Source organism: Phaethon aethereus (assembly GCF_964289735.1).
Source record: "Phaethon aethereus genome assembly, chromosome: 1".
NCBI classification, from domain to species: Eukaryota; Metazoa; Chordata; class Aves; order Phaethontiformes; family Phaethontidae; genus Phaethon; species Phaethon aethereus.
This window is the reverse complement of record NC_138575.1, coordinates 201009121-201036279: the sequence shown is the minus strand read 5'-3', so window position 1 is coordinate 201036279 and position 27159 is coordinate 201009121. Positions and strand designations below refer to the sequence as shown.

General features: G+C 42.1%; 2 protein-coding genes across 2 annotated transcripts in view; both read right to left on the bottom strand.

Annotated features, from left to right (window-relative positions):
• The window catches only part of MIPEP (mitochondrial intermediate peptidase), a gene marked incomplete at both ends in the record, with an annotated part of 79868 nt that extends 62274 nt beyond the window's left edge, over positions 1-17594 (bottom strand). Inside the window, 7 exons of the mRNA XM_082005750.1 lie at positions 22-178; positions 4075-4257; positions 6035-6098; positions 6931-7017; positions 10252-10340; positions 14572-14745; positions 17424-17594. Coding sequence (XP_081861876.1) covers positions 22-178; positions 4075-4257; positions 6035-6098; positions 6931-7017; positions 10252-10340; positions 14572-14745; positions 17424-17594 — 925 coding nt within the window. The remainder of the gene's footprint in view (positions 1-21; positions 179-4074; positions 4258-6034; positions 6099-6930; positions 7018-10251; positions 10341-14571; positions 14746-17423) is intronic.
• Positions 17595-17761: 167 nt separating this feature from the next.
• Positions 17762-25502, bottom strand: LOC309417313 (uncharacterized protein; the record flags this gene model as incomplete). The annotated part of the gene is made up of 5 exons (XM_082014792.1): positions 17762-17994; positions 18176-18360; positions 19637-20438; positions 22697-22759; positions 25337-25502. The coding sequence occupies 5 exons, from the start codon at positions 25500-25502 to the stop codon at positions 17762-17764; spliced, it is 1449 nt and encodes a 482-aa protein (XP_081870918.1).
• Between the last annotated feature and the right edge of the window lie 1657 nt (positions 25503-27159).

Below are 27159 nucleotides of genomic sequence, written 5' to 3'. Positions count from 1 at the left end.
CCGTCCACACATGCCTTATACCTGGAGTTTTGGCCATTGTTCCCTGAAGAGCCCTGTGGGCAAAGGTGTCATACCCAACCAACTGCGCCAGACTGTTTCGGCTAGCAAGCAATTCTTCTAAACGGCTCAACTGTTCAGCATTTGGGTAAAGAAAAATCTTGTAAGCAGCTTCTCGCACCTAATAAAAAAAATAAAAAGGTCACATTACTACAGTGCAATTTTTAAAGGAAACAAGTGATACAATTAAAGATCTTGCATTACATCTGTATTTCACTGATATTTTGGGAGAAGGCCTAAAGTCTTTTAACAATAGTAATTATGATTGCCTGACAACTGCATCTCTCTTATCCATTAAAGATGGAATGAGGAAATGCAATGAGGCAACTTAACAGATCAAAACTGCCAAAAAGGGTCCTGTTCTCTACTCCAGTCAACAGTCCCCTCTCTGCTCATTGTGCCCCTCCTTCTGCCAATACCCCTGACAGGGTCAGGGGAAAGAAAAAAATAAAAAAGGAAGAGAAAAGCCTTATTTCTTTTGCAGTAGCAAGCTACTAGTCTGCCCATCTGCCCACAGACACTCAGTCTTTCTCCCATTTCTGGTTTGGGGTTTTTTATAACTCGGGGGAAAAAAAAAATCACCTCACGCCTCAGAAAATTTGATAAAATTTTTTTTGTTTCACAAACCAATTGAAGATAATCTTCATTTTGTACATATGGAATAGGCTTAAGAAATCTAGCAACAACTTATGCTTGTCTTCATTTGAAATAAGCTTCTCTCTTGGATCACATATTCAACAGGACGGCAGGTCCTGCGTTTATAAAAATTATGACTATAATAATTCACAAGTCCTTTCATACCTGTTCTGTTCCATCAGGCTTTCATTTTAAAAAAAGCAAATAAAGCAAGATAATTCCTCATCCCTGAACATGATTCAGCAGCGTGTCTTTGCAGCAAAGGCCAACAGCATACTGAGCTACTAGGAAGAGTACAGCCATCTGGACCATGGATGCGATTGCTTCCCTCTACTTAGTACTGTCCAGACCACATTTGGAGTGCAATGTCCAGTTTGGGTTCCCTGGGACAAGACAGACACTGACATACCGCAGCGGGTCCAGCATAGGGCCACCAGGGGCTGGAGCACGACACAGAATGGAGGCTGAGCGCGCTGGGTTTGTCCAGCCTAAAGAATAAAAAGCTCAAAGGAGATCTTAATATTTATCTACTTAGCAGTAGGGCGTAGAGAACAGGCAGCCAGATTCTTCTTGGAGGTGCACAGCAAGGGGAGGAGATGTAACAGACACAAGCTGGAAGATGAAAAATTCCATTTTGGTATCAGGAAAAAAAAAAAACCCACAGCAATAGTGAAGGTGGTCAAACAGGCTGCCCAGAGAAGTAATAGAATCTCCATCCTTGGACAAGGTTCAAAACTCAACTGGACATGTCCCTGAGAAACCTGATCTACTTGATCCTGCTCCAAACAGGATCAGACTCAAATTCAAGCTCCAGAGGTCCCTTCCAACCTAAATTACATGATTTCCAAAGATCTGACTCAGAGAACCACATTCTTTAATTGATATATTACTCAGAGCTTCTGTAGCAGTTCTACAGATCATACTATTTTCAGGACAACAAGAGTTTATAGATGACATGCAACAAATATTATTCTTTTATTTACATCCTACCAGTGCCATAATTTAATTAATTTTTAATTTGTTACAGAATATAAACATTACAGCTTGGGTTCTACCACAGTATGCTTTTCTCTTTTTCATGACAAAGAAGATTTCAAAGCTACCTTGATTATTTAACTATACAGTAAATGAAAACAGAACACTTGAGTGTGGTAATACACTCCTGATCCCTAAGTCCTATCTAAAAGACTAGGGAACCAGTGTCACATTTCAAAGAGTCTAAATTAATTTCAAATTTATAAACAAACTCTAAATGAATTTTTTTAGAAAATCATCGTTAGCAATAACTAAAATAAGATCATTCAGGCTAATTCGGGTCAGATGGGACCTCAGGAGGTCTCTAATCCAATCTCCTGCACAAAGCAAGGTCAGCTATGAGGTAAGATCCAAGTTGCACAAAGATTTCTCCAGCCAAGTCCTGAAACCCTGCACAGATGGAGAGGCAGCAGGGCGTGTCTGTTTCACTGCCTGGGTACCCTCGTCAGGAAAAACCTCTCCAACCAGCATTTCTTACTTCAACTTGTGCCTGTTGCCACTTGTCCTCCTGTCACGCACCACTGTGAAGAGCCTGGCTTATCTTCTCCATGATGTCCTTGTAGGTACTGGCAGACTGCTGTCAGGGACCCCCAAAGCCACCTCTGCTACATGGTGAACAAGCCCAGCTCCCTCAGTCTCTCCTCACAGTGCAAGCACTCCAGTTTCTGGCCATCTTGGTGGACTCCATGAAATCACTCCTAAAGAGTAATGTGTAAAGGGCTATAATTTCTTCCCACAGTCTCTGTCTCTGCCCCTGTTCATGCAGTCCAGGATGCTTTGGCCTTCTTTGCTGCCAGGGTCACTGCTGGCTCATGCTCAGCTTGCTGCCCACCAACCCTCTGGGCCTCTTCCACAGATCAGATGCAGCCAGGCTGTCACAGCCTGTACTATTGCCAGGAATTCCCCCTTTCCAGGTGCAGCACTTTGCATTCACCCTTCTTGAATTATATAAGGTTCCCACTGAACCATTCCCTCAGCTTCTAGGCCACTCTGAATGTCATCCCTGCCCTTCAGTGTATCGATTTTTCCTCCCAATTTGGTATCACCTGCAAATCTGGTAGGCAAGCATTCTGTCACCTCCTTTAGGTAACTGATAAAGATGTTAAACAGGCGAGGTCCCAGGACAGATCTCTGTAACACTTCTCTCATTACCAGCCTTCCAGTAGAGCACACCACCTCAATCACTACTCTCTGAGTCTGATCATGAAATGAGGGGTTTTTACCTATCTGGTTGTCCACCAATCCAGACTGTAATCTCCTAACTTGGATTGCTCCATTAATCTTCCTAGAGATCAAAGTGAAGCTAAATTGCCTGTAGTTCCCCAGTTTGGATTTTTCTGGCCTTTCTGAAAGTGGGTGGAGCACATTATTTCCACCAGTCACTGGTGTTCTTCCCTGATCTTCACAGCCTACCAAAGACAGCAAGCCTTTCAAGGACAATAGCCAGTTCTCTCTGGACCCTTGGATGCAGCCTGTCTGGTCCTTGTAGAGGTTGGACTTGTACAGGTTGAGCTCTCTCAAGTAATCCCAGACTGGATCTTCATCTACTGCTGGTTGTTCTTCTCTTTGAACACTTTCACTAAGCACAGTGGGCTGGGAGAACTCATTGGTGAAACACTGAAGCAAAGAAAGCAATCGGCTTCTCAGCCTTACCTGTGTCAGCTGGCACTAAGTCACTCACCTTACTCAGCACTGAGCCCACCTTTTCCTTGTCCAGCCTTTTAGTACTAATGCAGCAGTAGATGCTCTTGTTGCCTTTGATGTCCCTTGCACGTCTCAACTGCAGTTCAGCTTTGGCCCTCCTGACATTATACCTACATGTACAGGCAATAATTCTAAATTTCTCCCTTGCACCTCTGTACCTGCTTCCACCTCCTGTCTGTTACCTTTTGGAGATGAAGCTTTGTCATGAGTTCCCTGCTTGCCAAGCCTGGCTCCTGATTATGTCTGCTTGGCTTTCTAAGCACCAGGATGCGCAGCTACTGTGTATCTTAGTATTCTCATGTCAATGGAGGATACTATCTTCAAAGAACTGCCAGCTTGCTTAAGCTCCTTTACCCTTCAGAGCTGCATCCCATGGTATCCCGCCTCCCAGTTTACTGAATAAGACGAAGTCTGCTTGCCTGCAATCCAGGGTCTATACCCTGCCCCTCTTCTTCCTCAATCCATTCAAGATCTTCACCCCCATTATTTCACAGCTGCTACAGTCAAGGCTGACATTACATTCTAAAATAGTTCTTCATTGTTAGTCATAACATCGTAATTGTAAACTACATGCATTTGCCTCAATAACAGTTAAAATAACTGATATGCACTTTTGCCAAAGCAAACTCAGGGAATACACACCAGATCATCAGGACAATCAGCATGCAGACCAGCCACTTGTAAGTAATTGCCTTCAGCTGTAAAATTATACCGAATATGCTCTGGCAAAACATGTTTGTCAATCTTGTTGGGAAGGTGAGTTCCTGTCAGAAATTCATTACATAAATCCAATATTCTGACGTTGAGGTTAACTGCCTTTTCACGCTGTAAGAAAAATAAAATACAAAATACATAATATGTTCAGACATAGTATAAGCAGAACTCAAACTTTCTAAAACCTAAAGGACCTTTCCAGAAATGAAGCAGGAAATACAACATGTAAGATTAGACCTGCAACATCAACAAAATCCTAATGCAGAGCTGAAGTCAATAAGATCAGATGCCCATACAGATCTATAATTTCATACAGGATTGAAATTTGAAAGAAAATGCCTATGTTTCTGCAGTAAGTAAATATACAGTGGAGTTCAGGTAGAATTTACATAGCTGCTTGGAAAGCCTTTACAAAGCTATGCCTAATAGGATTGCTATGTAAAACACAGAGGAGAAGAAAAGAAGCATCACTGAAATGGATAAATCCCACTAGCATCCTGAAATAGATATAGAATTACAGTTCTCTTGTTACTGTTTGTATTGCATTATTTTCTGGAGACCACAAGGCATTTATGGTATTTCAGCCTTTCCCTCAGGATTTTGTGATTTAGGGTTTTATCAGCATCATTACAATATTTCACACGTTTAACCTTACTGTAAGATTTGCTTCAGTGAACTTGCTCATGTTAGTAGAGTATGCTCTCTATTGTCTGTGGGTTCATAGCTCAAAAGAAAAGGCTGAGGGAACAGATACAACATACTTATGAAGTCCAAAGAACGTACAGATCTGTGTCCTCCCATTCCACCTTTACCCTTTAAAACACATCTTTTTGAATTTTATTCTAAAAAGCAGACATTCTTTGTAGCAGAAATAAATTTCAACTTATGATAGCGAAGGATTTCTAAAGTTTGAAATGAGAACTGAAAAGAAACACTGAGCAGCAAGCAACAGAAGAAAAGTGGAATAGGCAGGGGAGGAAGAGGAAAACATACAAAAATAAGGGGCAAGTGAAATTGTAACCAAAAGGGGATGGGCACCACCACAGAACCAATAGTCAAAACAGAAATAAGACCCGAAGTCCAAGTTTCAGAGTTGTTCTTTGTACAAAGTAATTGTAAAAATATATTCCAGAAGCATTTTCCAGGTCACAAAACATCATCACAACCATGATCTTCAGAGTAATTTTACCACATGAATCTGGTAAAAGAGCTTTGTACAGATCTTTTTGGAGGGGATGACCCAAATAAACATGGTATTAACTTTATACAGGGACATAAGCTATGAACAGACATCCAACAGAGCATCCATACCACAAAGCATGGTGAAAGCTGACATTTTTGGCAAACCCATCACTAACTACTGCAAAAGGGTGGAAAATCTCCATGAGATGTAATCAGACCATGCACAGACATTCAGTTGTGCACAAAATTTACAGCTTCTGGTTATGTGAGCACCAAAGGAAAGCCTGCCCTTCTAAAACACTCTACTTTATTAACCTGTCATCACAGTGCCATGGGATGCTGCTTTCCCCCCCTCTGTAAATAACTTGTTCAGACAGTTAAGCACTTATTTTCAATATCTGTTGCAGACACCAATCAAAGGAAGCAGGATCCCAGGTCTTGCTTATAACTCTTCAGAGCAGGCAAAGGAATGTTGGAAAACTGGGAAGAACAACCAACTAATATCTAAAACAAAATTAAAAAACACACCTTAGAAGTGATTTCAATAGACAAAATTAACCACTTCTGAGAAAATAAAATTCCACAGAGGACAATGGGAATCTTGGAGGACAAACTGGCCCAGAATCATGTGATTCATGTCCCACATGTTTCATTGGTCTTTGGTAGTCAGGCAAATTTCTGTTCATACATTGTAGCCAAAAATTACCTTTTCTTCATCCAAATGAATGCCACTGATCTCAAAATCAAACATAAAAAGTTCTGCCACTCGCCTAAAAATACAGTAAATCCCCGTTAAAACAGCATCATTTGATAGCAAGCATAATTTCTCAACAGATTTCAGCCTTAGTAGTTTTTTAGGTTTGATGTCTTTCACAGAGAATAACAACACAGTTATGTGAGTATTGTTATTATGGACATAGACTTCCTATGTTTTAGGTCCTTAACAGTCTACTCAGTGAAATAGGGTTTTTCCTTTGTAGTTATTTTATTCATCTGCATTGAAAATGTCCTTCAAAATAATTCCCCTACATTAATCTAGATGTTTAACCATTTGTGAAAATTCCCATTTTAATTTGACACTTTATTTATTCCAACAGATCAGAAAAAGACCTCTTCAAATCTAACATCCTTGATTGTAAGGAAAGAAGGAAGAAGGAAGTAACTTATTCAAAAAATTAAGCTTGTCTAACCATGTCAGCAAAGAAATAATTCAAAACTAAGCTGAATAAGCAGCTAATAAAGCATTTTACAGCAATCATAAAGTAAGCTTTAAATAAATATACTGAAAAAATGATTTTGAAAGATATATTTCAGTTTATAGAAACTTATCTAAAGTTATATAGTCTGTTCCCTACTTTTATTGCTAAAAACACTGATTTGTACGCCCCAGTACAGTACCTGATTTTAATCAAAAAGGTGTAATTGGAGAAAATATTAAGTTCTTTTTTTTTTTTGCTTTCGCAGATCTCAGTTACTCAGCTTAAATATATCCTGTGGTATGTTTTCCAGTTGTATTAACTAATTTAATAAAACACAAAATATAAGCACAAAGGAATAATACATTTTATCTAAAACTCTGAATCTGTAAGCATTAATAAGTACCTGGTTTCTGGATCTAGAGAACTCATAACAACTTCATCAGCTAGCAGACGTCTCAAACTCTGACACAGTTCAACATCTGTATTTAATCTGGAAAGATACAGAGTAAAAGAAGCGTGCATTAGGAAAAAACACTAATATTTCAGCCTCTTGGTACTACTTATTCAAAGGCAGAGCTTAATATTTACTGAAACAACATTAAAAAACAAGGACTGTATTTTCAAAATGCCTTCTGATTCCCAACCACACTTAAAAACTGCAAAATTTTTACACAAAGGATGTGTGGACAAACCGGCATGGAAACATATCTTGTGTATCCAATGATACATTTATGCACTTTCTGGAGGGTTATTGATTACATGATTAGTTTAACTCTTGTACAGATTTCTTTAGCCTAATAACTGTGTGATTATGTTTAACAGCCTACTCTCATAGTTCTTAGGCTATACTTGCCTCAATGCTAACCAAGAGGCCTCATGAAATCAAAACAAAGAAGAGTTAAAGGCAAGGACTGAGAAATTAATGAGTACAGAGAAGATATCTTAACCTTGAGAATAGAAACATCCTAGCAGGAGTGCCCAAACAAAGATGATAAGAAAGAATTGCTTGGCTGTACAACAGAAGGGACAAACATCCAAGGAGAAGAAACTATCCTCAGGAGATCTGAGACCATAGAAGTGAAAAAGGAGTAGGGGGCTACCTCCCCAAATGACCACCGGCGACCACCCGAGATCCCTGCGCATGCGTAGTGTAGTTTTGCAACGCCAGCATTATGTAAATGTAGTAGATAGGCAGGGCGGTGGGAGGTGGAGATTTCTCAGAAAATGTGTGAATATTCATGTCTTATATCTTAAGATACATAAAGGATGAGCTTTTGTTTCAGGGTATGCACGTTATGTGGAGCGATCCCCTGTGCATTCAGCACTGCAATAAAGAATGCCTGCCTTCTAAAACTTCAAACTAAGCGTTGGAGGGTTTTTTTGCTGACTTTTTCGATAACACCAACAAGAAAATACTTCTGGATGGCATTTTGTGGCAAATAAGAGCAAGTCTAAGACTGACAGCTTATTTTTATGCACAAAGATAATCATGGCAAGAGCATAAGGTAGGAGAACTGTTTTCTAATCCTTATTTTGAAAGGACTTCAACTCCATTAAAGGAAAATCTGTGCTCAAGTTTGCCATCAGGTAAATGTGCTGCTGGCTGCCACTGAAGTAGACCAAAAGCATCCCCAGAACATTTCCAGATGCTCATTACTGTCCCTGTGCCAGAAAATACTATGTCCATCAAATTTCCTGTCATGTTAACGACAAGCATGTATGTCAACCTGGATTATTGGGTGGGAATCACAGTGGGGAATTAAATACACACTTATACATCAGCACAGCTGCTGTGGACAGCAGCCCCCAGTCTGACAGTCTTGAGCACTACTTAAATCAGCTGAGGTGCAGGAAGCCTCTGCAGGCCCATGTGTAAAATGAATTTAGTAATTACCAGCACCCAGTTCAGAGACAGAAGACAACATTGCATCATGTCTGTATTTCAGAAAAGGGTCTGTACAGAAGGTGCTAAATAAGAAGCCCAACACTGTCAAAACGTGTCTAAAAGCAGATACCTATTGCTTGTAGTTCCTGAGGTATACCATTTGCCCATGAAAATGAACAATCAACAATAGCTAGTTTTGAGCATTTACAATAGTTTATGAACCTCTCAGGTTAATTTGTGAATACTGTCTTCTTTCTACAAATTTTAAATCTGAAGTGGTATTGAGATATTAAAGTCATATTGTTTTAGATGGTGTGCTCAGCCTAGGTCTTGAAAGTCTAGTTTCAAGTGAAAGAGTTCCCAAACGTGCTGGTGAGACCAAAGCACCAATTTCTACTGAATTTAATTTTAGAATTTGCTTTTTAGCCAGCCATGTTAGTCACAAGGCTTACTAAACAAACTGATACACTGCTGTCCTCCTCAGAGTGCAAACAGCTTCACTGCTTCCACTGTTACCAGGAATCCCGAGGGAAGCAGCAGACTCTGGGTCACCTTCACAGTACTGCTTGTTAAAGCTTTCACTTAAGACAGCTACTCCTGAATGCCACAGGAAGAGAAGATACTGAAAGGGCACTGTATTTGGAGATTAAGGATCTTAATTTTTCCACCTTCTCAACAGCAAGAGCAGAAGAGAAGCAAATCAATTCACTGTTGTCAAGGACCACAAGAGGTAACTTTCAGGACTTGGGTTTTAAGATATTAAAAAAAAAAAAAAAAAAAAAAGAGCCAAACTTCAGAAACATAGGTCTTTAAGAATATGTTCCATGAAATGGAGTTTTAAATGCATAAGCATGCCAGGGCAGACCAGGCATATATCACAGCCTTAGAGAGACACATTCTCAAACACTCACTCTAATGGGAGACTGTCTCTTCCTCTTTCACATATCCCATTCATTGGCTGAAATTCGAGGTGTCAGCAAACCAGGAGAAAAAGTGTTGTGAAATATAGAATCATTTAGAATCACAGAATCATTTAGGATGGAAAAGACATTTAAGATCATCAAGTCCAACTGTTGACATCTTACAGAACAGCTTAAACCTTAAAAACAAATTAGCATTTTGTACATATGCTTTACAACAGCTAGTTAACTGTCACAAGTCCTAGAAAAATGTAGCTTTGAGTCTTTGATGGGTTTCAGTGACATGGAGTCAGCTGATAACTTAAAAACTGTTCAGAACATAAATTGAAACTAAACCAGAATGACTTTCCCTGAGATACTATAATAAAACTAAATCATAGAATCACAGAATGGTTTGGGTTAAAAAGGGACCTTTAAACATCATCTAGTCCAACTCCCTCTTCAACTAAAACAGGTTGCTCAGAGCCCTGTCCAACCTGACCTTGAATGTTGCCAGGTCTTTTCCAACGTTAATGATTCTGTGATTCTGTGTGATCTATCATGTCTCTAGGCAACCTGTGCCAGTGTTTCAACACCCTCATTGTCAAAAATTTCTTCCTTATATATAGTCTGAATCTACCCTCTTCTAGTTTAAAACCACTACCCCTTGTCCTGTCACAACAGGCCCTTCTAAAAAGTCTGTCCCCATCTTTCTTATAAGCCCCCTTTAAGTACTAGAAGGCTGCAATAAGGTCTGTCCCCCAGAGCCTTCTCTTCTCCAGGCTGAACAACCCCAATCCTCTGCAAGACTGACACTTTGTTCTGACGTGCAAATGCTTCCTATATATTTTTTTGTGGATTGCTGTTTTCATAGATGATCATACAGTATATTTTTAAATATGCGTATTGAAATAGCGGTGAAAAAAACAAGAAAGCATACTTCTCAACCACGGTACCAATGTTCCTGCAAGCTTCTTCAGCAGCCTCTCTGAATGCAAAGTCAGGATGGGCGATTTTCACAAAGTCAGCCTGAAACAGTAGAATAAAAAAAACAGTGAGGCAAAAAGACAAATTAAAAAAAAATCTGGAATTATAAACAAATTTGCACTCAAGTAGTTTCACTTATACTAACATTTATTCCTACAGTTTTGTGAAATCTATTTGCTGAACTTTTTTTCTGTTCTAAAAAATAAAGCTTATTGGAAAACTGCAGACAACTATTAAAGCAGAGAGTAAATGTGTCTTTCCAAAAAAATATCTTTAATCCATATACTTCTTAAAAACATTTTTAGTATGGTGTGTATCTTAGAGTCCTTACAACATAGAGATACTCCAATGTTTTTAAACGTTATTACAAAAGATTTTTAAAACTAAAATTGACACATAAGAGGAAAGCACACTACCAAATGTGTGTAGAGGGGTTTTTTTCAAACCCTTTGTACCCTTGTGTATAGGCTATCAAGTTACAATTTGACATCATTACCTAGTAGGAAGAAATATGTTTAAAGAGAAAATCCAGTTCTTTTGGATTCAGAATAGGGTTTTTACTTGACTTACTGATTTTTAGTAAGTCTCCAAATACTTAAAGGACCTCCTCGCAGCTGATGGAGTGCAACTGACTCCAAGGGGCAAAAGGATTCTTGCTCATGAGCTGGCAGGCCTCATTGAGAGGGCTCTAAACTAGATTTGGAGGGGGGAGGGGATAAAACCGGGCTCACTAAAGTTGCACCTAGGGGTAGCGTGCCAGCATTGAAATTGATAGCCCAGCTCAGGTGCATCTACACCAATGCACGCAGCGTGGGCACCAAACAGGAGGAGCTGGAAGCCATTGTGCAGCGGGACAGCTATGATGTAGTTGCCATCACAGAAACATAGTGGGATGCTTCTCATGACTGGAGTGCTGCAATGGATGGCTATAAGCTCTTCCGAAGGGATAGGCAGGGAAGGAGAGGCGGTGGGGTGGCTCTGTATGTTAGGGAGAGTTTTGATTGCATAGAAATCAATGATTGTGAAGACCAAGTAGAGTGCTTATGGGTAAGGATGAGGGGGAAGGCCAATGAGGCAGATATCTTGCTGGGAGTCTGTTACAGACCACCCAACCAGGACGAAGAGACAGATGAGACATTCTATAAGCGACTGGCAGAAGTCTCGCATTCGCTGGCCCTTGTTCTTGTGAGGGACTTCAATCTACCGGACATCTGCTGGAAGTATAACACGGCAGAGAGGAAAAAATCTGAGAGGTTTCTGGAGTGTGTGGAGGATAACTTCCTGACACAGCTGGTGAGTGAGCCCACCAGGGGAGGTGCCTTGCTGGACCTGCTGTTTACAAACAGAGAAGGACTTGTGAGAGATATGGTGGTCGGAGGCCGTCTTGGGCTTAGCGACCACGACATGATAGAATTCTCAGTTGTGAGTGAAGTAAGGAGAGGGGTCAGCAAAACTGCTATCATGGACTTCCGGAGGGCAGACTTTGGCCTATTCAGGTCACTGGTTGAGAGAGTCCCTTGGGAGACAGTCCTGAAGGACAAAGGGGTCCAAGAAGGCTGGACAGCCTTCAAGAAGGAAATCTTAAAGGCGCAGGAGCAGGTGGTTCCCATGTGCCGTAAGAAGAGCTGGCGGGGAAGGCGACCGGCCTGGCTGAACAGGGAGATTTTGCTGGGACTCAGGGAAAAGAGGAGAGTTTATCATCTCTGGAAGAAGGGGCAGGCAACTCACGAAGAGTACAAGGATCTCGTTAGGTCAAGCAGGGACAAAATTAGAAAGGCAAAAGCCCAGCTAGAGCTCAGTCTGGCTACAGTCATAAAGGATAATAAAAAATGTTTTTACAAATATATTAACAACAAAAAGAGAGGCAAGGAGAATCTCCATCCCCTACTGGATATGGCGGGGAACATTGTCTCCAAGGACGAGGACAAGGCTGAGGTACGTAATGCCTTCTTTGCCTCAGTCTTTAATAGCCAGTCCAGGTATCCACAGGGTATTCAGCCCCGAGCTGGAAGATGGGGATGGAGAGCACAATGTATTCCTCATAATCCAGGAGGAAGCAGTTAAGGACATGTTAAACCACCTGGACACACACAGGTCTATGGGGCCTGATGGGATCCACCCGAGAGTACCGAGAGAGCTGGCGAAGGAGCTTGCCAAGCCACTCTCCATCATTTATCAGCAGTCTTGGTTAACAGGGGAGGTCCCAGAAGACTGGAGGCTTGCCAATGTGACGCCCGTCTACAAGAAAGGCCAGAAGGAGGATCCTGGGAACTACAGGCCTGTCAGCCTGACCTCTGTACCGGGGAAGATCATGGAGCGGTTGGTCTTGAGAGTGCTTACAGGGCATCTGCAGGACAGCCAAGGGATCAGGCCCAGCCAGCATGGGTTCATGAAGGGCAGGTCCTGCTTGACCAACTTGATCTCCTTCTATGACCGGGTGACCCGCCTAGTGGATGAGGGAAAGGCTGTGGATGTTGTCTACCTGGACTTTAGTAAAGCCTTTGACAGCGTCTCCCACAGCATTCTCCTGGAGAAACTGGTGGCTCATGGCTTAGACAGGTTTACTCTTTGCTGGGTAAAGAACTGGCTGGATGGCCAAGCCCAGAGAGTTGTGGTGAATGGTGTTAAATCCGGCTGGTGTCCGGTCACAAGTGGTGTTCCCCAAGGCTCGGTTCTGGGGCTGGTCTTGTTCAATATCTTTATAGATGATCTAGATGAGGGAATCGAGTGCTCCCTCAGTAAGTTTGCAGATGACACCAAGTTGGGTGGGAATGTTGATCTGCTGGAGGGTAGGAGGCTCTGCAGAGGGATCTGGACAGGCTGGATCGATGGGCCGAGGTCAGATTCTGTGATTCTGTAAAAGGGGACTGGGTAGCTAGGGGCTTCCATGACTGCCAACATGAATTCAGGGAGGTTGTGGCATTGAGATGATGGAGAATTAAAGATTAGGAATATATTTAACTTAAGATTAGGAATACAATGAAGACATTCAGCATGATTTTACAGAAAGTACCTCAAATAAGCTTGACTTTAACAGTATGATTGTAGTTTCATTGAAAAGGCAACCTTACAAATGTTACACACTTAAGATTTGTACTTCTTAGAATGCCTGTTTAAAATCCTGTATAATATTGACAGAATAGGTGCTGAATGGCAGATCTCGAAATTCCTGCCAACAATCACCAAATTACTTCCAGACAGAGCTCTGCAAGCACTGCGTCTTTGAAAATGTAAACCTTCAGGTTTACAGTAAAAGTAAAATTACTACAGAAAGTAGTACATAGGAGGTAATTTTAACTGAGCAAACTGATACAAAACTATGACCACTGAATTCTGACATGAATGTTTTCGATATTGATTGGTTAAGAGGAATTAGGCATAGTCTATGCAAAATACAACAGACAAAAGGAGAATTAGTGACTCGACAGAGATAAGTACTTTCAGAAGGAGGAAGTGCCTGGCACAAAATATGTCTTGAATCTAGAGAAGAATAAGAAACAGTATTTGAGAATTGAAAACACACAAGAGAAATTAAAATGTGAAAACTGAAGTAAAAAAATTCTGTGACCTATTTATTAAGAACTAATTTCAGTATGAAGGCTGGATCTGCTTCCTTCGAACAAAGGATGATGCTTTGATAAGATACACTTTGAGTAAACAGTTTCTAGAAAGCAATACAAAGTACTCCGTTAAACTTAACATTTTGTAATACAGAATGTCAGACCAAGTACTCTAATTCCGTGGATCACAGAAATTGCAATCTAGGAAATACCTGCATTTTTTCTTCTGTTAATAAAAGGCGATACTGTTTAGTTTCATCTGCTGCTTTTAAGCTGTAAGTTCTTTATGGACCTTCACCTGTGAACTTTCATAACTTAAAAACATGTGTATTTCAACCCCAACTTTAACTTTGAAAGCAATTCCATTTATAATGTAAGTGACACTAGAAAGCTTATGTATTAATATTACAACAGAAATACAATTTTGATTTCACTGTTATTTTTCCTGTTGTGGCCTTTATACTACATTTACATCTGTCTTAACATTAACTGGAGAGTTTGACAGGATTTGTAGTTACCTCTCATGTGGTAAAAGCCTTTGTAATTAACTTTTAATCAATTTAAATTTCTGTCTTAGCACAAAATTTCACAGAACTGATCTACTATTTACTGCAATGCAGAAAATCATAAAACGGAACAATACAGTGTAAGCTTGTTAAGTCAGTCAGTTTAAAATAAATTGCTTCAAGGAATAATAAAAAAAAGTAACTTACCAAGTCTGCTACTCTGCACAAGGCATCTGAAAGCTGATCAAAGATCATTACTGTCTCTGGCCCAGGTGGTGTTGAACATGCCTTCTGGACTAGCTGTTCCGACTCTTGCAATGCTTTGTCCTGTGCTTCTTCAAATCCTTCTGGACAGCTCAGTTCTGGAACACCAAACAGACCCTGCAGTGCAGAACACAATGAAAACACATCACTATTTCCCTCCCCGATGAATTATCACCACCACATTTTACCCGAATGACCCTTGCTAGTATATTGTGGCACGTCCCACATGAGAGTCTTTGTAGAGAGAATAGTCACAAAATCAGACAAAAACATCTTCATTTCCTAGAGCAAAACCTCACTGAGGTTCTTTTATCCATGATTGTTCTCAGTAAACCTTAAGAGTTCATCATAAAAGCCCCATAAATTCTCCTCTTCCACCCCATAACCTCCTATACCATCCTTTTCTCAACAATTTTTTAGCTCGATTCCAAGACATGGGCACCACACAAATCACGGAAGTCCATTTACATTCTGAAATGAGGGAAAATCATCTGTCTGAAGCAAAAGAGACTTATCAAGGAATATGAAGACTAACCAGGAGTGTCAAAACAGTGGATGAGTTGGCCAGCAACCCTAGATATCAACAGATTGCAGGCAATAGGACACTGGTCTCGGGGTCATTAAATGAGCCCCAAGTACTAGATCTCAAAGGAATGACTAGCAACAACTCAAAAATTTTATAATATGAACACTTTTATTCCTGAAGTTCTTACCAAGCCTGGCCCAGTCCAACAGGGCAGGGTAAACACATTGACTTGGGCAAGGTAGGCACATACATCAGTTACGTTCTGCATTTGCAGAAGAGAGTTAAAGAGGTCCTACAGCAGATCAAACAAAATTGCTAACGCTACCTGCTAGAGAAGTTCCATGACACAGACCTAAAACAGTTAAAAAATTTCATTTAAGATAAAACAGCATCTCTGCAAGCAATACATTCCCTTTGCAACTGCTCAACTGCAACATGAGCATGTCTTTACTTCCTAACTACAGCATCTAACAGTGTAAGGTATGTGATTTCACACAACGTTGATCCTTTCCCAAATTTAACCTCAGCATCTAAAAATCACAATTTGGATTTTCAAATCTGCAGGCTAGCCACTTTATTACAATGCACCTTCTGCAAACTCTTTATATTATAGCAGTCACTTGCAGGTTTGCATGTAGCTTACAAGCTTTATCCAAATAAAATTAAAAGCTGCAAACTGACAGCTTGTCTGTAAAAGTATATATTCTGAAGCAAAAGCATCCCCTAAAGTAAGATTTTGGGACATTCTGAGTTGCCTTTCCCTATTTTATTTCTGTCGATGTTGCTAAACCTGCCCTTTTTTTTCCTAAAGCTCTTACTATAAGCTGGCCACCCTAAGACAGAACCCCCCTCCTCACACTTCCCATAATAATGTTTTATTATTTGAGAACAGGAACTGGACTGAAATGAACATTGAAAAAGATATTTTTATATATACACGTGCATGTAAACATAAATATACATGTATCACACCACCCTTCAATAATGCTTGCTGCATAAGAGACTCAAGACTGTCCCTTCACTCAGATCCTCAGCCAGCTGATGCAGTGTCCTGCAACGTCCCAGAGAGCTCCTGGCCTTCCTGCTGCCCTACATGACCATCCACCCTCCCAAGTGAGCTCCCTCGGTGCACGTAGTCCTCTGTGAGCAGGAGGTATCTTCTCTTAGAGATAAATTAGCCATGGAGCTCCTCTTCCAGATGACACCAAGTTTGACATAAAAATTTAAAAACTACAAAAAAGTGAAGCCTGGTGCAGGTCTCTCATGCATGTTCTGTAACGGTATGGCTGCACACCTGCAGCATTATTCTCTTTTTCTTGGCCGCAGCACTTACACTCTACTTGTCACAGCCTCTTTGCAAGCCTGAAATATGCACTTCCATTCCCAAACAACTCTACATCCTCTCTGTGGACCAAGCAAATCCAGAACGCATTCCCTAGACCAGGCAAATGCAAAATATTTAACTGGATTATTTCCTGGAGCAACTTACTCACAGAGGCAAGAGAGCCAGAAGAAAGGTTTCCCAAACAAGTGCTGGATTATAAACAGAGATCAGATTTGTCCTCACTGAATCCCTTAGTCCCAGAGTTCAACAGCTTCACCAGCCTGGGCACCATAGCAGGAATAGCTGAGTCAGCAGACTAACACCTGGAGATGCAAGTATTCTACATGCGCTGTGCCATTGCAAGTACACATCATATGCTGTCCAGGAACTTGTTTAGATTCCCAGGACTCTCATTAACAAACCTACCCAACTCGCCCTAAAAAGAAATAAATCAAAAAGCCCAAGTGTCATCAACCCAGAAGAAAATTGCTTTTTTGCCAAAAGCAATGGAATGTCAAAAATCATACCCACGCAAAAGGATGTCAGCACCCTAATGGATTTTGAAGCACTGCCAAAGTGCATTGGCATGACACTGACAGATTAAAAAAGACACAAGCAGGTAAGAGCTGGGAGTGGAAACGGTAATGTATACATATATACACACACGGTCTCTATGGAGGCTCTAAGCAAATGTTTCAATAAACAAGGCCATGATTTTCAAGCACTTGAGTGTCCAGAAGACAGAATGTTCTGGTTCATTAGAACCGAAACAAACCCTTACAAAGATGTACCCGCCTAACGCTCTGGTAACAGGCGGCTGTCCCCGTCACCGCGACTTAGAAGTTCTAAAATCAAAGACTGCACGCAAGGAAAGCAAAGCGCAGTGCTGCCGGCAGCCAGGGCCGCCTCCTGCACGCAGCAGGCCCTTCCCCTCCCGCCGCTCACCGTTTCCCTGCCCGCCGCGCTGCCGCGCTGCAGCTGCTGCTGCTTCGCATCGAAAGCGGCGCCCACCGGGCTCCAGCTGGTGCTGACGGCCCGGCGGCCCGGCCCCGCCGCCCGGCCCCGCAGCGCCCGGCCCAGCGCCGCCGGCAGCGCTCGCCGGCATCCGGCCAGCATGGCGGAGCGGCGCGGAACGGGCCCCGGCGGCAGGCCCAGGCGCTCTCAGCTCGGGGCTCCGCCGCGACCTCCGCGCGTCCGGGACGCGGGGCGGAGAAGGCGGAGCAGCGGCAGCGCCGGCGGGCACAGCGCGGAAGGAGGCAGAGCTCCCTAGCCCTCACCTCCCCTCAGCCCGCCCGCGCAGCTCCCGCGCTCCCGCCCCGGCCGTTCCGGGGCGGAAGCTGCCTCTGGTGGGCGGCGGTGGGCCGGCCCGGCCCGGCCCAGCGTGACGGGGCGGGGGAAGGAGAGGCCCGGCGACAGGCCGGGCTCTGCCGCAGGCCAGCGGGGGCACGGCGCCGGGGCCGCGGGGCAGGAGAGGCCTCTGCTGATGAAATTTCTTCTACGTGTCTTCCAGTTACACCTAGGTCCGTTTTAAAGAATTTTTTAGTCTAGATGTGCCTATGATACAAACTTTCGGCCAACGGCTTATGGGGAAAAAATCTCCTCTTAAGGAAAAATTCAGAAAGGGGTCTCCTCTCTAATTCCCTCACAGGAATTCAGGTGACCTGAGAACTGCAGCCATTTTTCCTGAAAAAACCCACCTTGCCGTGTGCGTTTTGGGTCTGTTACTTGTATTCCAGGTTCAACAACTGTGGGAACGTGTCCGCATTTCCTTGCCTCCCCAGCAGCGTTAGGGGTGATGGGAAGTTCGGCCTCGTGCTCTTCCATTGCATTTGTGCAGAATTTCACGATGTTGACCCACATCACTTGGAACTTCTGCTTTATTCTTTTCGAAGGGATGGGAGTGAGATGTACCAGCATCTTTTGTTATATTTTTGGGGTTTAGGGGAGAAGGGGAAAAAAGAAAAAAAATTCTGAGAAAATTCACAGAAATTAAAAGTTTTTTGGCACAGGAGGTATCTCTCAATCGGTTCTCCAATGAGTCTGCTTCAGTGTTGATTAAAGATTATCCTTCATTGGGAAGAATTTCGTTTGCCCCAGCTAATTCTGAAGTATAGCAGCATTATCTGTATTTTTACACTGGCATTGAGTATCTGCCCATGTCAGAGAATCCACATGGTGCTTCCTTCTGTTGCTCTATTTCGCACTATTTCAGACCTTCAGCTACACAGACAGCAGAGAACTGTACTTAAAAGCTATATTCAAAAATCCACCCAGCTGCAATGACTCACCTGTGCCGCAGAGCCTGCAGCCCCTGTGGAGGTATGAAACTATGCTAATTTCAAGTTTTAAAATTATTTTGAATTTTGGTTGGATGCAAACTAATCAAGTTTCAAGTCCACCTATGCATGCCACGTAGAAAGGTATAAACTGGCTTGGAAGTAACTGCTGCGTAATGTTTATACAAGATGACAGGGACCCACATGTCATAATTCCAGAACTTGAAATTTTATCTCTTATTTTTCCCCACTTTCTTTTTAAAACCTGTGTCCTTCAGAAGTGGTGTACGCGCCCCTGTGTAGCTGCAGTAAGTCACCAAACCAGCAATGTGTCAAACCCAGCACCAAAGATGCTTAAGAGTTGTCCTGTCTTGTGCAGAAGCCATTCCTGAAACCAACTGTACTGCAACTGCAGCCATAAAAACAGTTTATGCACATTAGGAACTTTTCTATTTTGAGTTTTAAAAAACAAAGCTGACAACAGTAGATTAGGACAGTTTAATAAATAAACACTGGTATCTTGTGACTGGGACCAGAAGGTGTTTAATTCAAACTCTTCCAAGTATGGCTCTGAAGCCTTGAGCTGTGTTTTAGCAGCAGATCATGAGGTCTAGTTTCCTATAGATACGAGTAGTATAATCCTACACCTTCCCACTGTGATGACTTCAATAAAAAAAAAAAATTTACTCAGCTTTTAGGGAGATGCCTAGCTGGTCCCAACCTGCCCTGCAGTCCTACATCTCCCTTTCATCCCTTGGTGTACCTCCCTGTATTATTTCTGTTTTCTGTTGAATCCCATATACATTGGCAAGCAGGTACCAACTTTATTGGGGAGGGTTGAAGGACACAGACATACAACATTCTTGGATAACATGGAGTTACGTGGCGGGCGATGGCAGCGGCTCCAGTGGTTCAGAGGTGCTGAACAGGAGGAACCCAGAGAAGGTGGTATCATCATCAGCATCTGCAAACAGCCCGTTGAAAGTCTCCCCTTGGTGAGCCTGCAGCCACACCTCGTCTCCTCCCTGTAGCTCGAGGATAGCAGCTCCTGAGGCCTGGTCCTCTCCACTCTGATACCTGTCCACCGTGTGTAGCATCTTGATGCCGTTTTTAACTAGAGCTACTCGGACGTTCCTTGAGTAGACAGTGATGTGGTAGGTGAAATAGTAAACACCGGGGTATTTGCAGGTGAATTTGCCAGTAACTGAGTTGTAGTCATTTAGACTGTTATACAGCACCTTGTCAAACCTGACTGGGCGGTTCGGCGGGGGAAATTTGGTGGCGGTTGTGAGGCCAACACTGAAAGCACTCTTTGGCAGGACTGCTGGGGCACCTACGTTCCCTTTATCTCCTCTGTCTCCTTTCAGGCCTCTTTCCCCCTGAACTCCTGGATTACCCTGTGGCCCCAGATCTCCTGTATTACCTTTAGGACCTGGATTACCAGTCAGACCAATTGGCCCTGGGAAACCAACTCTTCCAGGATGGCCAATTTCACCCTTTGTCCCTCTCGGACCTATGGGCCCAATGTCTCCTTTTAATCCCTTTGGTCCTTGCAGTCCCAGCTCTCCCTTCTGACCTTTGTAACCCACTGAACCTATAATTCCTTTTGGTCCCAGTTTCCCAGGTCGTCCTCTTTCTCCTTTATCTCCTTTGTTCCCCTTCTCTTCAACAGTCCCATTGGCTCCTAAATGAAAAAGAAAAAGAAAAAAAAAGAAAGAAAAAAAAAAAAGGCACTTTCTTGTGATCTTCCACTGCATTAGTGGGGCACAACATGAGTTTCAGCATGAAGACATATATATGTATGTGTGTGTCACCACTGTACATACTGTGCTCACTGTTGTCGTGGTTTAGCCCCAGATGGCAACTAAGCACCACGCAGCCGCTCGCTCACTCTCCCTCCCACAGTGGGACGGGGGAGAGAATTAGGAAAAACCTCGTGGGTTGAGATAAACACGGTTTAATAGGACAGAAAGAAAGAAGGGAACAATAATGATAATACCAACAAAGGAATGTACAAGAACAAGTGATGCCCGATACAGCGATTGCTCACCACCCCGTGATCGACAGCCTGTCCCCGAGCAGCGATTCCCGCCCCCCGGCCAACTCCAGTTTATGTACTGGGCATGACATCGGATGGTAGGGAATATCTCTTTGGCCAGTCTGGGTCAGCTGTCCCGGCTGTGTCCCCTCCCAGCTTCCTGTGCACCCCCAGCCTGCTCGCTGGCAGGCCAGCACGAGAAGCTGGACTGTCCTTGACTGCTCAGCAACAACCCAAAACATCAGCACATTATCAACAGTTTCTCATCCCAAATCCAAAACACAGTCTCACACTAGCTTCTGTGAAGAAAACCAGCTCTATCCTGGCTGAAACCAGGACAACTGTACATAAAATTTCTCATACATTTAAGTGCAGGATAAGCATAACATCTGAAGAACCTGCTATTGTATTAGAAAACAGGTGCCCTGTCTGAGAGCAGCAAGAATAAGCTCAAAGAAAGGAAAGTGTGGTTTGTCTACAGGCTGATGGTAGCACCAACAGCTCACATCATCTCAGGCACCTGTCTAGAGACTTGTTTTCAGCCTTTGGTATACAAAATGTGGGAGACGGTTCACATTTTGATCACAGGAAGGTTCTATATGGACAACACCCAGAACTTGCTTGCCACATGTTTCTATAATTTCTACGTGATGGAACTTTGCTTGGGTTACCTAGTTTGCTACTGCAGTACAACTAAAGGCTTTTTGCCCTTGCTATTTGCTATCACGTGCTCCATTTATCCTTCATCTAGGCTTGGATTGAAGCTCAAAGCCTTTGAAAATGCTCTGATTGCTGCACAAGTGTTTGAAGGTGGAGGTCTCATGATGTGCAGGGCATGTTAGCAGTTGATAGACAAAAGGTATCATAATGATCATATACTCTATTAATCAGGAAAAGAAGCTGATAATTTCTGTATAAGAGCCTCCTGCTTCTGATGTTAGGAATCATGCTGTATTTACAGTTTACTGTTCTCAATTTACAATTGAGAGTATTTAACAGCAACAATGAATTGAAAACAGGTGAGATTGTATGTGTAGGAAAAAGCAGTGTAGGTCCATCGGGACAAGGACACAGGAAAAGAAGGCAGCTTTGGTAATTTTAAACGTCATTTGTGTCTTCATGTCTCACTCTCTTTCCAGGACTGGGGTCGTTTCTAACAGACTGGAGAAAAGACTGAGGGATGTAGAGCAACTCGTAATTACTCCCATGCAATATGTATATGGTATGTTATTTCTCAGGGTTAACTTCAGGATTCTGGAGAACCTGGCAACTGTCTTTGGCAGGCCTCCATGCGTTTGTATATATATGTTTGTGTACAATTACTCTAAGGATGCACAAGTCCAGCATCTCAGAGTTATTGAATTTGTGCAGAATGATGTGGTGCCATTTGCAAAATGGCTGACTCTTTGCTTTTACGCACAAGTCGCTCTGCACATGTACATCCATTTGACACGAGACATGTTGCGTATGCATAGGTTGACTAAAGAGGTGAAGTACACAGGATCTGCCGTATTTTTAGGTGTAGAACTTGTGTCTTCTACAATTTCTTTTATAAGTCCCTTTCCCTGAAGTTGCATACATAGCTACAGGAGCCTCACTTTCCTGAGGTGGTTGCAGATGCAATGTCTTCCCCAGCAGCTGACAAAAGAATCAGAGATGGGAAAGGTAAGATAACAGGCTAAATGAGCAAGTTTTGGGGCACCAGACGCAGCAGGATGATTGGAGGTGGCAAATTCCTCTTGTATTGTCAGCATATGTGTGCAGCCTCTACTACTTCTGGAAAAAGTTTTTTTAACCTTTATGGTACTTTCACTACAGCTAGAATGTATAGCACGTACAGTGCTCAGAAACACAAGGGCAGCAGTTGATAGACAAATAATAAATTGAAACATTTCTCCTCTGACCTCGTTCACCTTTCTCTCCATTTGAACCATCTTTTCCTGGGCTGCCAGGAAGTCCTGCTTCACCTAGTACAGAAGAGAAAAACAGATTTTCATTAAACAATTAGATTACCGGAAGACTTGGGATGAATCCTTCCCTAATCTTTCCTTTTCAAGCCTGGCTAAATGGTAATGTAAAGAGTAGTCTTATTCCTGACTTTCAGTGGGTGCCCCTCTTGGCACATATATCATATGAAGAGATTGATAGAGAGCATAGAAACTCTGCTTGAGGATGGTGCTTTTTTGAGACAGAGGGAATCCTTGGCATAAAGAGGTCAGTTACTGAGACAAGTAGAGGAGCTGTACCCTGGTCAGGACCACCAGTGTGAAAACATCTTGTCCTATTGTTGCCTCTATCCATGGAAGATACCAGCAGGAAAAGGAGTGAGGAAGCTACGTTCAGCAAGAAGATTTGCAGGAACAGGAAGCCTAGTAGTGAAACCATGTTAAACTCCTCTCTCAAGAACAGACATCTGCAGGGGTTTGGCCAATGGTAATGAAACATTACAGTGGAATAATACTGCCTGTAGATCTGAGGAAGGCATTCACACTTTTGATCCCTGCATCTATCATGACATAGACTTTCCACTGCCCTAAAGAGAGCAATTCTAGATGTCGTTTTTGTAGTAACATCACAGGTGACCAGGACGTGTATGATCAAATACCTGGATTTGCATCCAGAATGGAACAGAAGATATAAGAGTTGGAAGTTTGGATGTAACCATATTCCAAGAGTAGCTCTCCGGCCATATGGACTGGAGCACAGTTCTTTAGCAGTTTTCTGCACAATGGGAACAGTCCAGCATCTGCTGAAATTTTGTTGACTTGGTAAGGAACAAAACTAAATCTCATGTATTTAACTGCAAAGATGTACATACATACAATATAAAGAATGGTATAATCACCCCAAATTCTTCAAACAAAGAATACTCAGTACAGTCATCATAAGAGCTTAATTTAGGAAAAAAAATTGGGGTCTTTATCAGAAACCAGTGATACCATGTGATAACTCACTGGTATAAAGTGAGGGCCTTTATAAGTTAAATGAAAATAAATAAGTTCTAGATTTTCGATTTTCAGGCTTTCCTGAATGCCTACATATAGAACCAGGCGGCAGTTAATTGTATGTGCCTATTAAGAAGCTAAATGGAATTTTTTTAGTTTGTTTCTAGATTTTAAAAGGGTTTTGTTTTATCCAGGCGAGGGCACTGAAAACAGACGGAGCACGTAAGTGGTTGCTTGACAGAGAACCCTAAATCATTTTATAAACAAGAGTTCAAAACAGCTCTTTAGCAATCACTGAGGTAAATACGTAGAGTGGGTAGACTTGTCTTTCAGTGGTCCAGGGCAGGCCATAAGCAGTGAATAATTCTTCATTGCCCAAGTTATAAGTGCTGGTTATTTTTCTGAAGAAGCATATGTTTTTCTGGTGGAACAGGTGATTCATTAGCTTAGCAACCCATTTCCACGAGCTTGAAAGACATAGTAAAACACTTTAGCACATTTTATGTTCCTTTCTTTCAGACTGTTGACCTCAGTTTGGTTTATGTACTAGATTATGTACTCCACTGAAAAGAGCTGCGATTCACAATCCTTAATATCAGCACTCAGTAGAAGAGTTAATCTGATAAATACAAGTTTGATCCGGACTGATTTGTGCAGCTGAGTTACCAGGACCACAATAACAGTGTTTGTGACAGGTTTATGCATTAAGCCATAATGCCGCCTGCATGATGCCACACAATAGCTGACCTAACATAAAGCTTGTTGGGGAAAAGTTCCCCCCCAAAATTTTGTGAACAAATTTGAAGCAGCAGATTTGCACTTGTCCTGTGCTTTGCATTCTGGGGTCGTGACACTTCATATGAAGTGTTATATATCTCCAGACTACCACAGATTTATCACCTTGTGCAACCCTGGCCGTGATATTCCAGCATGGATGCAAGGGCTGTCGTTATCCTGAGGCTTAAGTACCATGGAAATTACTAGCTTTAGGATGCTGAGAAGATTACCTCTGTCTTCAGTATCACACACAAAGTTCTATTGTAGCCTGTTAGAGTAGACATGGATCCTACACTGCTTTTCAATAGTCTCCATTCCTGAACTTCCCTCTAGTGGCTCTTGAGTTACAGCAAGTAGGTGCACTCAGAAGCAAGTCCTACAAACGTAAAATTTAGGTAAGAGAAATCTTCTTACCACTGTATACTTCTTATTACACCAAACAAGGTATCAGTAGTTGGTTGTTCTTTTTAGTGGGCTTGAAACTCTTTACAGAAATGTAGTTGCTATCTTGGAGATGTAAGAGTAGGTTTACAGGCTTTAAAATTTCCAAATAGACATGAAAATATTCCAAAAATAGAAGGTAAAGTCTTTCTTCTTTTCTTTTTATCCCATGGACCAGACTTCTCCATAGTATTAGCTATCTTGCTTTTATTATTAGGTCTTTCTTTATATTTCCTTCTTCAAACAAGTAAATGACAAACGTCTGAAATGTTTTCTGAAGGTGAGGCAGAATAATCCCATTAATGCAGAGTGACTACAGACAACTCAAGGAGCTAATGGCATTGCATCTGATACATGAAATCATTATTCTGAACATATTACCTGTCTCTCCCTTGTCACCTTTTGAACCATCACGTCCGTCACGACCAGGTATGCCATTGTGCCCAGGATTGCCGGGGATGCCAGGATACCCTTGGGTACAGACGTCCTGGTTTTGGGTTTCTGCTGTGCTGACTGCAATAGCCAGCAGTATAATCCAGCTTTTCATTTTTAGGTAAGGTATATGATTTTGGCTGAAAGATTTAAGAAAGCAAATGTACATCTGCCTAAGTCTACTTTAGAAGGGGATGCAGGGTGGGGGAGGGAGGAAAAAAAGGAAATGGGTTTTAACCATGTCTATTGTTTTGTTTTATTTATAGGTCTCTATATAGAATTAAGTACAGTCCTGGAGACTACTGAGTGCTATATCAAATAATAATTCAATGGGAATATCAGCCATAGCGTCATTGTACATTTGAAACATTAACCCAGCTTTAGACAATTGAAAATATTACTTAATTCACTGCTATTTGGAGCATCAGGTTCTGTTCCATATTTTCTTATGCAGTATGACTTGTGGAAATAAGTGACTCTGCAAAGGGAAATTTTGATGCAGGTAGATGGTGACCAGCTGAAATTCACAACAGCTCTGAGGAGGTTTAGAGCTACCCTTGATGTCCTCAGGGTCTACCCAACAAACAAGAAAACAACAGCTCAGTGCATCCCATAGAGTTTCACTGTTCTATTTAAACCACAAGTGCATTAACAAAACCCAGATTTTATGGATTTGGGTGAACTTAACCCAATTTTCAATGTCATAATAAAAAGGCAACTTGGGCAAAAGTGATAATCTTTATGTTTTTTTTCCCCCCAGCAATTACAGCAAAGAATATACAGTTGCAGCAGTTATATGCCAAAGAAAAGAACTTCCAGGGACCTGTCTTGCTCCAGCCAAAACTGTGAAACCCCAATGCCTGGCAAGTCTACAAGGAAGTGTGCTAATAATAATGTTGCTGCTGTCCTAAGCCCAGATTGAGAGTTAAAATTTCAAGTCTTTGGGGGGTGATTCAGGTAGGACCAGTGATCCCGAATTCATACACAAGGATGTTTCTCTAAGCTGTAGTTTTGCTTACGTAACATACAGGCATTCTCCTTGTTCAGTAACGTCTTTGTAAAATCCTCTAGCCAGAGCAGTGCCCCAAAAGGAGCTATTTCATGGCCATTGCTGCCTTTCAGAGCCACGCAGAAGCCTGTCTACATTTTCCAGCTTCATCTTTCCTACTTCAAAGATGTCCTATTAAATGGTGCCTTATGCATTTGGAGTCTGTAAGGAAACCCGTCTTCTCTCTGATCTCCAACCTTTTATCAGTGTTGGCCATTAATAACCAGTAACTATCTAACAGCTTCGTAAGGGAAAAATAATAGAATTGAGCCAATCAAACAGCTCATAACCAAGAAGCAGCAGAGGTCTTAATGCCCACTTCTCCATCCACATTTCTTGCTGCACCTACTCGTGACTGCACAGTTGTACCAGGAGGTACAGGAAGCTGGCTGGTACAACCAGGAGTTGTACCAGTTGTACCAGGAGCTGGCTGTGGTGCCACAGGAAGTGAGCTGGGCAACTCAACCCCCTAATTCAGTAAAAAGTAATCGTCTTTTTTTCTTTTCTTTTTTTTTTTTTTTACTGGAGTTAGTAATCTACTGGGTTAATAAATTGAATGACCTCAGAGGGTGTCAGAGCTGGAGCAGAGTGAGATGACGGCAAAGATTTGAGGGATCAAGTAAGAGAGTTTTTGGCAAAAACTCTTTAGTCTGGTTCTCCTACTATGCTACTTAAAGTCCATCTTATATTTATCCTTTCATTAAGAGCATCCCTCCCATATAAT